At 31.4% G+C, this 14,591-nt stretch overlaps 1 protein-coding gene across 6 annotated transcripts in view; it reads right to left on the bottom strand.

The window, feature by feature from the left end:
* The window catches only part of LOC126739084 (cell adhesion molecule Dscam2), a 163,900-nt gene that overhangs the window by 29,620 nt on the left and 119,689 nt on the right, over nt 1-14,591 (bottom strand). For 3 of the 6 annotated variants that reach the window (XM_050444593.1, XM_050444599.1, XM_050444597.1), the window contains 4 exons: nt 9,799-9,950; nt 6,387-6,659; nt 5,470-5,665; nt 2,634-2,722 (listed from right to left, as the gene is read on the bottom strand). In XM_050444593.1, coding sequence (XP_050300550.1) covers nt 2,634-2,722; nt 5,470-5,665; nt 6,387-6,659; nt 9,799-9,950 — 710 coding nt within the window. Of the gene's footprint in view, nt 1-2,633; nt 2,723-5,469; nt 5,666-5,985; nt 6,271-6,386; nt 6,660-9,798; nt 9,951-14,591 lie in introns of all 6 variants that reach the window. The other 3 variants (XM_050444594.1, XM_050444596.1, XM_050444598.1) reach the window with 2 other exon arrangements.

Raw genomic sequence — 14,591 nt, 5'->3', positions numbered from 1 at the left:
GTGAGATTTTATTTCGAAAACAATCAGCAATCACTGTCTTTTTGATTGTCAACTATTTTCAAAAACCAAAAAAAAAAGAACAACTCAAAATGCATATTTACAAAAAAAAATAATACAAAAGGATAAAATCAAATCGGTGCAAGAAACGGTACCTTCGGCCTTACTCGCTTCCCTTCGGAAGGATTCGGGCCCGACGGACGATGACGTCAGCGCGCATCAGCTGTGCCAAAGCGGTGGGCGGTGCTAGTTTAGTGGGCGGGGCGTGAGACATTTTTTAAAATGGCGTGATTTGGTGAATAAGGTGGTGATTTGCGACAATTTTAAGATAACAAAACTAATATACTTAGTTACTAAATTTAAATATTTGTAAAAAAAATTGCATTTTTCATGATCTAATCCTGGTTGTTCTATTATATTAATTTGATATTCGATTTACTAATTTAATGAGGTCATTACTATATTTACTATAAAGCTTTATTGACCAGAAGAAATAAAAAAGTTAAAATCGAAAAAGTTGATTAAATTATTAACTTACTAAGTGTAAGCGTTGATCGAAGAGTAATATAATTAAATATTAGTAAAGTAATTGTGAAGAAATAGTGCAAACTTGCAATGGAGTTGTAGGCACGAACTTAATAAATATACCTGGACTGCTAATGCATATGGTCACAATACCCAAAAATGACCACTGCCTGGTGGCCGCCATTTTTATAGTGGTTGTGTACTTTTGATGTTGGTCACTCTGAACATTTTTAGTATTGCCAACAAAAAATATATTTAATAACAGTAATGAAGTTGACAACGCTGACGTTTGACGTGTGAGTATAGCGGATTGGCTAGTTTTAGTGGCTAGTTATGATTAGGCCATTTGTAAACGGCGCTTTGGTATATCCAAAGTATATAGATTTCAACTAGAACCAATTGTTAGACTGTTGTATATCGTCTGCAACTGGCGATATAGATTTCTCCTTATTTAATACGTAGATAATGTATCACCATCCTTATTTAAACGTATTTGGTTCACTTTTTCTCAAAACCGAATTATTGGGAATTATCGATCTGTGTTGTTTATGCGTGCATCGTATAAGTGCATGCATCTATCCCAAGTTAGTTGAAACTTTGTCTCATTTTAGGTGAAAATTACTTTCTTTCATAAATTTTTACGAAATTTTTAAAGAAATACAAGAAAAATCACAAATCTAACGCAACTATCTTAAATTCTTAACTAAACCTAACTTTCTATTTTGTATTTTTGTAATCATAACCTCTCAACAACTTTAATTGTTTTGTTTTCCTACAATTGGCACAACTGAAATTTGTCAGAGTGACCAACAACGAAAGGACACAATCACGCAAAATGGCGGCCCCCTAGTAGTGGTCATTTACTTTTCATTGAATTAGCATTACAGGTATATTTATTAAGTTCGTGGTCGTAGGTTAAGGTAAAATGAAAAACGTACAGTCTCCCTTCACTCGTTTATTCTATAAATAGCTTAAAATTCCCAACAGGTTTCGGACACAGCAGTGTCTATCATCAGGGGATACTTAAAGGAATTGGTCGTGAACAAAGAAACAAGAAACAAAAAAAGAAAAGAAAAGATTTTAAAATTAATATAAATCGCACTTACAAATGTTTAAAATTAACACAAGTCACACACACCAAGGCTTGAGTTTATGTTAATAAAAATTTTAAAAAATTCTATGGTTGGTAAAGATAAATTGAGACATCAAAGTGGTGACATTTAAGAGAACTGCTTTTCATATATATTGGGAAAACTATTTGTTTGTAATAAAAGAAGTTTCGGAGACTGTGAGTTGATAAAAAATAAAAAAAAAACGGTTTTAATACAATAATTCCACAGCTTATGTAATGTATTGCACTAATGTAATGCACAGCTGTAAAATAATAAAATAATTATTATGCTACTAATCGCAAAAATCCATCCAACAGTGCCAAACGTTAGGATTATGGTAATTTACAGTTGTTAGAATATCCCTGGATCAGAGCTTAATGAAATAATTGTTGTAATTTAACTAAACTATTGTCCGCGTATTAATCATCTAACCATCAAAGTAATTGTAATAATTCGTCGACTTAGGTATCACTCAGGTCGATTGAGATAATGGTACAAAATGATATAGGAGAAATAAAATGTCATTGTAAAAGTATTCTGGTATTGGAACGAAGAACAAATGGAAAATGATTTCACCATGTATCTTTAGCCAATAACTTGATAAAACACAGAAATAATTTTATGACAAGATAAAATACAACAACTACCAAACGAAGCCTTTGTAAAGATCATGAAAACCTTTAGTAGCTTATGAACATATTAAATGCCTCTAGATAAAATTTAATTTCATTGCCTAATCAAATAAAAAATATGATTAAGCGTCTGCTACATACAATATAAATAAAAAAACATAGTTTATTCATAAGTACATTAGCTTTATCTCTCAAAATTGCTGGTGAAAGGGTCTAAAAGGCCAGACGTGAAATAGGACAAAATATTTTACATTTAATGCCTCCGTAGTTCAAGGGCAATTTAAAATTCAGGCATGAAATATAAAATATCAATAAAAGGTTTATATTCAAAGGATACTTTACAGAAGGGAGGTATGACATACTATACCTTTAACTTGAAGCTTGGCGGTGTATCGGACTTCGGCCGCCGGATTGACAGCTACGCAAGTGAAGTCTCCTGAGTGTCGAGAATCGAGACTAAAAAAGTTTGAAATTTCCTTTTTGTTGCTTTTGGTAATTTGTGTGGAGGCAGTTTGATAAATTTTTGTTTGATAGGAATATAGTTTATAAATATATACTTCACAAGACATCTGATCCTTACGAAAAATCGCGGAGCACAAGTCTCAGTTCACGGTAAATAAAAAGGTAAGAGATAAACAGTTCAAATACTCTATATAGACTATAAACTATTTGGACTGCCCATCTCTTACCTTAACTTCTTATTTTTATAGTAACACAGAGAAAAATACTGTGTGTCGCCTAGTTTAAAACTTTACATGGAATCTTTGCTACTGTTTGAGCTGCTGATTACCCTAATAATAAAAATTCAAAATGGATGTAATAATGCTCATTTCATTCCTCAAACTGTCAAAATATTCTCTACATCGTGTTCTTGTACATGTACATGTTTGCCGTTTACTCAAAAGTATAGTGCTTTTTCGTAACCAATTTTTTTCTGTATGCTGACGTGTAATTTTTTATTAAGATCGAATCAACCTACTTCATTGCAATGTGCCTAGAACAAAAGTAGGTAAAAAAGGAGAATCAAAAACTGAAACAGTTGAAATTCCACCATAGTCATAATTTTGTATGATGCTGCAAAGTAAAATAAAATTCAATATTCATTTTATTGCAATGCATAATTTATAATACAAATCAGTTCTTTTGATAAATGATTCATGGGCCTCGTGATGGAAGATACGCATATAGAATATATGTTAAAATATCTTAAGTGTATTCAAAATCAAGATATAAATTTACGTCAACTCAGTAGCCACAATACATTTTACTAATCATATGGAACAACCCTGTCGTCAAGCAATGACGTCAAGCAATCACTGAAAATGTATAGTTAATAAGAGCTGTTGAGCAGCATTTACAAAGTAATACCTGGTCTTCTTTTCTTTTTTCGCAAAAATGTCCAGTATTCGTTCACTAGTCCCTGGAATATCACGCTGAATATTGAGTAAAGCTAACCCATTGCCTCGTTTTTCTCCAGTCATCTCACCCAAATACGTCTTCAATTTCCGTAAAATTAAAAATGATCGTTCACTTAAAACTACTGTGGCGTGGCTGGTAGATGTGCTTGTAAAACTTCACATCACACCGATCGAGGGCTTTGAGAAATGTTTTTAGTGGCTCCTTGCCTGTTATGTATATATTATTATTCTCACCCCCTTTTATTTTTTTGACTGAGATAGGGATATATAAATGAGAATTCGTTTTTTCCGCCTATTTTCTATATCATCGTTTCATTTTCCAAAAAGTGTTTGGATGGGCCAGAAATAGTGTTTTTCTCTCATAATGAGTCTATTTCTATCCAAAAATCATTATTTCATTCGCAACCTTTTCTAATTATTAGCCTGAGATAAGGATATATTTAAATGAGAATTCGATTTCTCAACCTGTTTTCTATATCATCGTTTCATTTTCTAAATGGTGTTTGGATCGACTGGAAATAGTGTTTTTCTTCCGTAGTATGTCAAATTATTCCGAAAAAACAACATTTTATTTCCATACTCTTCTAATTTTTAGTCCGAGATTGGGATATATAAATGAGAATTCGATTTTTCCAACTATATTCCGAACAGCAGAGTTCTGTTTTGAAGTTATGGAAAGGGCGAATAACCACAGAGTTTTTTGTAAGAAATTTTTGTTTTACGAAGAAGTGCACCTTACTTTTAAATATTGAGTCAAATGCTCAATATTTTTTTACAAGGACCTAGTACCCTTAAAAGATAAATGTTTGGGCGGATATTTTTGGTTATAAAATTATTGGAGCTTTTTTTTAGAAAAATATTTGGAAGAAAACGCATTTTTGGAACTTTGAGTTTGAAGCACCTGAAAATGAGATTTGGCTTGATTCAATGGATGGCTGTCCTGCGCCCAATTCACAGAAAGTCAGGGAATATCCTTAAAACCTGTTTAATGGACATGTAATTGAGGTAACCTTTCACCAAACGACTTTTTCGTGTGGGATCCTATTAAAAGTATTATTTATGAAGATTATCAAATTAAAAAATTAAATTAATCATTTATCAAAATTTAGAAGAGTTAAAGATGGCAATTTTAATGAAACATATAGTGCATATCATCTTAGTAATGTAAGAACCGAATTTTACAACCGATTAGGATATTGTTAAGCGGAGGATTGTTTGAGTATTTGATTAAGAAAAATTAATGTATTAGTTTAAAAAATTACTTTGTATTTATTTTAACTACTTTTTTGTTTGTTTTGTTTTGCTTTCGTGTTTGTAAGTAGTTGCATTTATTTATAAAATTAATTAATAAAAAGTAAAGACATTTGGTATGGTGGGTTATCATACTAGCACATTTAAAAAAGTCTAATACAGTTTTTCTGTAACATATTCAGAGGAGCCAATATTTGAAAGTATCATAATTTATATGGGATTTTCTAAGGCGAGCTTGGCGACGCACCACCCTTTGAATAACTATTGTGAGAATCAATTTAAAAAAGGCCAATCCAATCTAACCCAAAACACCCATTGAAACAATGACCAAAATTTATTTATTGCCATTTATTTAATTTAAAAGAATATACTATGATTATGAAAACTATAAAGTTTGCAGAAGCGTTGATTATAATTTTTTTGAAAAAAAAATTTTGAAGAATATTCTGTAATATTTAATTTTTAAGATATTCGAATTTAATTTTAACATTTCCTGGACTTATTTATCAAAAATTATTACTCCACACAAATTACCTGGAGACACTCAAGAGACTACTGTAAGCGTCCAGTGACGTAACGTTGACCCCCAGCTCGGGCGTCAGCGGTCTGCCGTCCTTCAGCCACGTGACAGTCAGCGGGGGATCACCGGCGCTCACTCCACACACAGTTCGTGTGCGCATGCCCTCGCTCAGCCCTTCTTGGAAGCTGAACGCCTCTATTATTGGCGGAACTGAGTGTTTAAATAGAGACAGACATAAAGTCAGATATGTGTTTGGTTAGTTTTGTTTAAAAACTTTCAAAAAAAGAACAACTATAGTTTGAGAGGATCAGCTCATTAAAGGGACGATATCGCACGATTTCCATTGGCTGCTCATGTTATTTCCAAAACTAACCAACCCACAATTAAAAGAGACAGAAGGGAAGAGTATAAGAAATAAAGACAAAACAAAAACTCATCTAAAAATAAATAAATAAACAAGTCATCCTCAAACAAGACTGAAGTTTCGTCAAAACCAGCATCCACCATAAGGCCAGGCATTCGGTCTTTACCATTGACGGCGAGCTGTTGCGTATGAGACACCTCGGCAGCTGCGTTGCGAACTACACACGAATAGTTGCCATTATGTTCCGGAGACAAACTTTCTATCACTAAAATGCTCGTAAATTGATCGACTTGGGTTATAGAAACAGAAGAACCGGGACTTAAAATTCTACCATCTTTGGTCCATGTTATCGTTAAGGGCAAGTCGCCCTTAGTGACTGAACAAGTGAGCGATGCCCTGTCACCCACATGCATCGCAGACGCAGCATAAAAAGGACTTATTTTTGGTGGTACTAGAAAAGAAGTTAGATTAAGAATGAAGAATGAAAGAAGTGATTCAGTGAACCAAATACTGATGAGCTGCAAGAAATAATCAGGTGATGTTTACTAATACTATTTAACTTTTTACCTATCACATTAACTTCTCCACTTCTTCTAGCTGTCTGTCCTCCCTTATTTCTCGCCCAGCAGGTGTACACTCCGGAATCTTCTTTCTTTTGTACGGGTTCTATGATTAAAGTGCCATCAGCAAGGACTTTTTGGCGTAGGCCGTTGGGAAGTTCGCTACCGCTTCGTTCCCAATGTATTTCCTCAATCGGATATCCGGCAACAGGACATTTTAGTTTTAATTGTTCACCTGCTACAGCTGTGACTTTTGGCAAAATTCGAATGTACGGTAGACCTAATAAGTAAGGAAATATTATAAATATTGCCAAACAGACCATGGATGTGAGTGATAGGAGTTTTATGTAATTAACTATAGGAGTTTAATCAGGCTTAACTCTAATAACATAACGTTTGTGATAACTTTATTTCAAGAAAACTGGTAATTAAATATTGTTGCCGTACCAGGCCCAATAGGTTACATACTATTTTCTAGCAAATTTTTCTGGAAAATGCAGCATTCAATTATTTAATTATGATAAAAATATTGCGAATATTTTAAAGCAAATGTGCGTAAAAAATAGACTCGAGAACCAAATGAAAAAAACATAAAAACTTGATTTTGCTTGATGTATATCGAACAGTAGCAACCCATTGTAATTTTAATTAAAGTGGTATCGAACAAACTTTTCAAAACTCGGAAATAGTAACTCATTTGATCAACTAAAAAACCGAGAAAAGGTCCAACGATAAAAGTAAAGGATTAATTACAAAACTAAAGGACTCTCTTACAATGTAGATCAGGTAGTTTGAAGTTATCAGGGAGTAAGCTGGTACCATAGAGATAGTAAAATAAGAGAGGCGTCAAATTACACGTTTCGGTCACCTTATTATTGACACTTGACGGTTAGTAGTTCCAATGGCTAGAAAGGGCGGCGCCACCGTCAATGGGACTTGATATTAACAGCTGATATTGACATTGTTCACATTGTCGTAATTGACAATCAATGTAGATACTTTCCACTCTTTTGCTCGTCACTTTTTTCATGAGTTTTCTAGGTTTGGATTTTAAAAAAATTAAAATTGTATATAATCAATCTAATATTACATTTTACTTGTTGGTATTTACTGAGTCAAAATGTAGTAGTCTGTTTTCCGTGAAAAACTGGAGAAAATCTTTAAAAAAAATACCTACGTCTTAAATGTTTGTATATACATTTATATTAATTTTAGATTTTTTAGTTATTACAAATGTGTTATTTTATTATTATTATTTGTATTTTACAATTTGTGTTGACATGTAAAATCATTCAAATAGAAATATATTAGATATTATGGCAAAACCAGGAATTAAAAGCTGCTTATCAATTAGCTGGAAAGCGTATGTTAATGTTAATAAAAATTGCATGGGTAGCATCATTTTTCCAAAATTGATTTACAAATTTAAAATCAAAAAGACCAACTTAGACAATAAAAGATAAAGTTGGTCCTCTATAAAAGAGAAACAGAATCATATAAATTTTTGAAAACAGGTTTAGCTTTGGCCAGCAGAAGGACACCGCTGATCTAGGCAATGAACTTTTTAAGAAACTTGCCTTGTACAGAATATGAAACATATTGAGTACAACTAGTGTATAACAAATTCAATGACAAAATAGATGGATATGTTGACATGGGACCCCTAAGTAGAAAAAATTAGTTTGCCAATCATGCTTTAGTCTTTATGTTAAATGGTCTTCATAAAACACGAAAGTAGCGAATAGCTTATTTTTTTGCCCGGGGCACAATTAATTCATCAGAACTAAAATTGCTTAGCAAGAAAGTCATTACCAAAACACTGCTATAAGTATATATCCCTATGAGCAAAAATATAAAAAATCTATATATTTTTAAAATGCGAAATGTCAGATGATTAACTGCGAGAAATAGGAAAATATAGCACAAATAAAGATACGTAAAATAGTATTTCTTTTTAATATGCTCGAAAAGGTTAGAAAACTCGTTTTGCTCTAATATGCACATATTTTCTCTGGATATAACCTTTTTATTATCTCTAATAATTTTCGAGATACCTTGGTCATAAATGTGTAGTACCTGCATGCCTTAAATTTAAATCCCCTGCTTTACTGAATTCGAATATCCCGCGTTTTTCCATTAATATGACTCAATCGGTATTGTAACGATCTGCAATATCGATTATTCATATTTATTTTTTAAATAGTTCCAATGGCTGCAACAGGTGCGCTGTAGTCGCGTCATAAACGTGATGTCATCTAGTATACATGTTTATAGTGGATTAGTATACATGGATATTGTTAATAGGTATTTTACATTTTCTCAGACTCCGTGATTATAGTCCAAGTATAAAAAATAGAAAGCGATAAATGACAAACGAATTCAAACTAAGAGCTAAAATGATTAAATGTTGTGAAGAATTGGAAAACACTTGATATTTCAAATTACTTCATATATATTAAGAGACATACATACTTAAAAAACATTTATCCAACTATATCATGACACATACAAAATAAAACCTATTCAAAGCTACTTAGCTGGTCAAAAAGAAGATTGCCAATTCCCCGTTAAAACCAGTCACAGATGTGTTAAAAGAAATATAACATCTATAAAGGAAGTAAGAGGCTGGTGATGCACCAGCTGCTGATGAATTGAGCATAGATAAAATAAAACCAAAGACTAAAGAAATAGAGAAAGTATGATGTCGAACTGACTAATTAGAAGGGAAACAACAATTTGGTAAAAAAAATAGGCTAAATGTGTTTAAAAACAAATCTGAAAGGAAGGAGTTTTTAATATTTTGAACATGATAAATACGGTTTCACAAAAGACATAGACAAATCAAATCAGCATCTGGAAATCACAGCAGCTCTATATTGCAAAAACTAATATTAACTTAAAATGATTTATTAATATAAATATATAAGCTACGTCGTTTTTATACGACCTGATGGTTATTCTGAAATTTCAAAATATTTAATCGCTAACGTCTTTATCTCCACTCGTAAGTCGATTTTCTCTGCCGTGTAAAAAATGTCACTAACTCGGGAAATTACCGTCTGAAATCGTATTTTCATCATTTTAGACGAATCTCGGCGAAGGAGAGCCAAATGGGAATTTAAATTTCCGCTTAGCGGTCAAATTAGGAAAATCAAATTAATGGAGTCGAAAATAATTATTGCCAAGCGGCAGACGGGTCGGGCTCTAAACTATTAGGCGACCCTTAAATTATTTTCAATAAAAACCGGGCGCGGAAAAATATGGCGTTTTTATGAGTTGAATTGTTTTATGGGCCACTAAAACTTGCGGCATTATACGCGGATTGGTTTTTGATATCGCGATGGCAGAGAAAAATAGAACGAAAAACATAAACTGACTTAAATGTTCCCTTTTATGTACTGCTGTTATAAAATCCTTACCATAAATATTTAATCTAGCTGAATGTGAAGTTTTCCCAGCTCTATTTTCCGCATTACAAGTGTATTCGCCACCGTCCTCTACCATTACGTGACTGATATTCACGTGGCTTATGACGTCACCGTGTACTGTCACATACTGACCAATCACAAATCTGAAAAAAAGTAAGAGTTTTTGATGAATATATTGTATCTCAAAAGTAATGATAAAATATTTGTTATCATTGCTAAATTTTTGACTAAGTACGTTAACGATAATACACAGCTTTAATACAGTTTTCTACGATCTGAATATATCAATGCTAATATTAATTTAGATTTGCATAACATATACCTTAAATCTTGTAAATCGGGTTTTAAAGTACGAAATATTCCGCTTTATCAATGAATTTTGTTTTTCAAAAATATAATTTTTCGGTCCTATTAAATTATTTTCATTATCATTGCTTTATCAAAAAAAAGGACAAGTTGAAAAAACATAAACTCAAAGATATAGCCTCCTTCTATATTATTTAAATTTCTTAAGTAAAAGCATTTTTCATATATTCTGAAACAAATAAATTATGTATGTAAATTAAGGGCAGTAAAAGTTCAATTGAATTGAATAAAAATGAAAATATAAAATTGTCGCTGAAAATCGAACGCTTTATTTTAAATTGAACTTTAATGACTTCAAAATCAATTAAGAATCACAACATATTTTTATTAGTTTGCTATAGTAGCGCTGTACGCTAAAATACTTCTCCGATACAAGTATAAAGGGCACTTAGAAGAAATCTTGTTGCGAAATAATATTACTGTATTTTATTTTAAATTACGGTTGAAAAGAGCATTTTTCATTTGCTAGACGAAGCTATACTAGTAGAATGCTATAAAAACTGATGATGGTTTTCAAATATATTCTTAGATAATAGAAAAATCCTCTCTTTAAATTTTCTTTATGTCTCGAGCAATCTAAAATCAGATGTCTTTACTTTTACGTTGAAATATCTTAGACATTAAGTTTTCAAATAATAAGTCAGGGTCCTTTATTATAGGTATGTTTGTGTTAAAATATGTTTTTACGTTATACGGCATGTACATAATAATTTTTATTAACTTAATTTAGTTTATGCATCATTCTTGTTTTACATCATTTAATTTTTTAGTGTTTAATACCATGATAAAGGGTACCTTAAGCATGGTTACTTAGATAACTTATTTATTAAAATTAAATCTATAAAGGAGAACTTAACGTTTTTCTCTTTTTGGTTTGAACATAATAAAAGATTTAGCTTCGCAGTAATTTTAAATACAAAAAAAACCACAACATTTGTTGCACTCAATTGTTTTGGGCTCTTACTAGTCTGGAGAAAAATAAATAAATTATAGACAAAATATATGTTATTTTTGAGTAATTAATTGGGCTCCAAACAATAACTTCTTTTTCCAATATATTTATTCCAGCATTGATTAGTAGATTTAGAAATAGACGATGAAAAAACGCAATTATCAGTTGTAAATAAAACCTATAAAACAAACCTAAAAAAAATAAAATAAAAAATTTAAAGATAATTAGATTTGAACCATTTAACTGATTTTAACAATTAATTTAATAGAGCTTATTATCACGTCTGATGTGTGATAATAAGTTTTATTCAATTTCTCATTTTTTGAGTAAATTGGTCAAGTGTTACTAAAATTATTTGTTTCTTGCCAGCGTTTCGAATTATATTTAATTCGTCTTCATAGCTCAAACTTATTATCATAACATGTGTGGCGATCTATTTAAATGATTTAAATCTTTTTCAACAAACAAGATCAATGCATTGATATTGATCCCAGAGGACTCTCATTTTGTAATAGGAAAATTATAATAGGAAATAGACACAAATGAAAATCTTTTAGCTCTCAAATATATAAAGTGATATTACTCATATGTTTTTATGTTTGCGTCGGTCATATGAAGCTCAGGATTCAATAAAATTTAAAGATTTGAGATTTCTTGTTTTTAAAGTTAATTTTCGTATTTCAACCATTTTTAATGCTCCGAATATTTTTTTTTAAAGTAACTTTTAATATTCGAGTTCGTAGCCTTATAAAAACACAATTTAATAAGTGTGCCATATTGTAGGACCAGCGAATATCAAAACTCTCTTATAAAAACAATGATTAAAACAGTGAATTTACATTGTATTGTAACAACCATAATTGAAGGGTATAGGGAAAAAACCAGATATGTCATTTCTTTTCACATTAGAGTGAATTGAATTTTAATGTTCAAAACCAATTATTTTTATTTCCAAAACGAATATAAACATGTAGTTTACATAAAACAGAAGTTAATATTATTTTAAAGTATTATGACTATGGTTTTTTGGTTTAGAAAAACTAAATACGGCTTTATTGCAAAAACATCTGCATCACTCAGGGTTTTGCAGGAACAAAAGCAGCAATGTCACCTGAAACCGACAAAAACCAGCTGCCTTATTTTTGAAATAAAAAAGAAGATTTAATTTTTTGGAATTTTTAATGTTTATTCATCAACATATTATTATAAAGTAAGTTAGAGATGAGCCAGGTTTTGAAAAAATGTCACGGCTTTTGGACTGCAAAACCTCATGAGGCTTATTAGGTCGTTAAACTTAGCCTTTGGAATTGGTAATGAACCTGTAAAAAAATTACAAAAATTAATACATCTCATTTTTATTTAAAACTTTCTTATAACTTACCATGGTATACCGGAACGGGTAGCAAAAATTATCCGCATCTTAAAGCTGAATTTCGGTCAAAGCGTTTTCGTATTAATCCAGAGAAAACTGGTCCATTGTATGTTAAAAGGTAGTAGATAAGGCGGCTATGATAAGATGATGCCACTATTTCCTTCGAAATCTGGATTTTAAATGGACATTTTTGTAAATATATTGTGTCTAAAAATGATTTCCAATCCAGTATCATATTTTGTGAGTGTCCTCTTATAGGGAATGTGATTTTTATTTTATTCAGATTATGAATTTTGTTGTTTACTACAAAATGAATAAATCGAAAAATGGTATAGTTTTTATTTTGTTTTCCGGCAGAGTCACAGCAGATTTGCAGTTCTTCAACATTGTCGTCTAAATAATTATTGATAAAATGGAGAAGAAAACATGCAATTTCATTTGATCCTAGGCTAAGCCTCTCCTTCATGAAAGGTATAAAAAATAGATTGACCCGAAGAGAGGATATGTACATTAAAGGCGTACATAGACAATTGGCGTTTATAATACACGTCGTTAGTGGCAATTTTAGGAATTGAAATATTTTTTGCAAAATCAATGCAGATGGCTTCCTTTTTGTTGCTTTTTTTTGCAGCCGTTTTGGCTTGCCTTTTCCTTGAATAAAACGCCTCAGCCTTTCTTTTATGCAACTCGTTCATAATGGTTAATTCTCTAATTTTATCAGTATCAGTCAAACTTTTAAGCTTAATTTGAAATTCATCACACGTTGCGCATGTGTCACTTCTAGGATATCCAAAAGCAATATTGAATTCTTTATTAAAGATTGTTCTGTACGTTTCATACGAGACTTTATCATTTAGATGCTTTTCCTTAAAGAGGTTAAACATCTTTTTGATAAATGTCTCAATATTTCTGCTCTCTGCGCCTCATTAAGTACCTCAAAGCACTTTAATCTTGAGCAATTACAAGGCTGTCCAGCTTCATGAGTGGATAACTTCAACATTTTAGAGACCTCTGACATCCGACTGGTTCTCTTTCTTTTTTTTGAAGGCATACTTTTGTTCTCAACGGATCCCTCCGAATCACTATTAGCCATAATGGTTTATTAATAATCACACAGACAAACAAGAAGTCACACTTTTGCGGTTACAATAATACTGGCACGTTTTTTAAAAATGAATAATCTATCAGCCGGTTTGTTTACATGACATCGCTGGTTTTTTCCCTGGACGTTTGGACTATGCTGGTTTTTATTCGGTACGCTATATTTTAGATACTAATTTACGCAAGACTACGGTGGTTGTTTCCCGGTTTTAATAAAATAAGCGTCTTCATTCGAAGAATTCAATGGCGCCTCTACCGAGAATTTCAATAAAAAGTGACATATCTGGTTTTTTCCCTGTATAGTTTAAATTTTTATAGTTTATATGCGTATATAGCTTATATTAACCAAAGAATGATAGCTTATTTGTTTGACTATTCTTTATTTTTTATTCAAAATACCATTTTCAAACTTGTTCTGCCTTATCTTCATTTTCTTTCTAAAAAATGTGTATTCGAGTGGCATCATCAATCAACATTTTATCGTTTAATTTCCTCTCCATTAGCTTTAAACTTCCTTAAATCATTTTCTAAAATGTGAAATATGAACTATTTATTTAAAAAAACAAATTAAAATTAAATTCATGAAACTGGAAATAAGGGGTTCTATAAACAACATAAGAGATACTCAATAAAATAAATTAATTCTAAAATAAGCATTTTCCTATTCCACGTGGCGTATTAAAATACACCTAATCCCTAAAATCGGAATGAAAAGCCCCACTAAAGCGGCAACTTTATTCCATTAAATAGAATTAAAACAACAATTTTGAAATTCAAAACCGTATTTCTATGTAATTCCGGGTATTAGTATCAAAAGTTCCCGTGGATTTCCTTGGCAACGCACGACGACAAATTCGTAATTTTAAATGAGAAGACTAAGACGACTCTCGCTTCTAAGACTTTTAAGAACGTTTCGGTATTGTTTTTATGAAAAGGCACTTGATTCTCCATAGGAAAACGTATTGCTTACATAATTCAGGTTTTTCAAACAAT

The sequence above is a fragment of the Anthonomus grandis genome, chromosome 8 (assembly GCF_022605725.1).
Source record: "Anthonomus grandis grandis chromosome 8, icAntGran1.3, whole genome shotgun sequence".
NCBI classification, from domain to species: Eukaryota; Metazoa; Arthropoda; class Insecta; order Coleoptera; family Curculionidae; genus Anthonomus; species Anthonomus grandis.
This window is presented reverse-complemented; position numbering and strand designations above follow the sequence as displayed.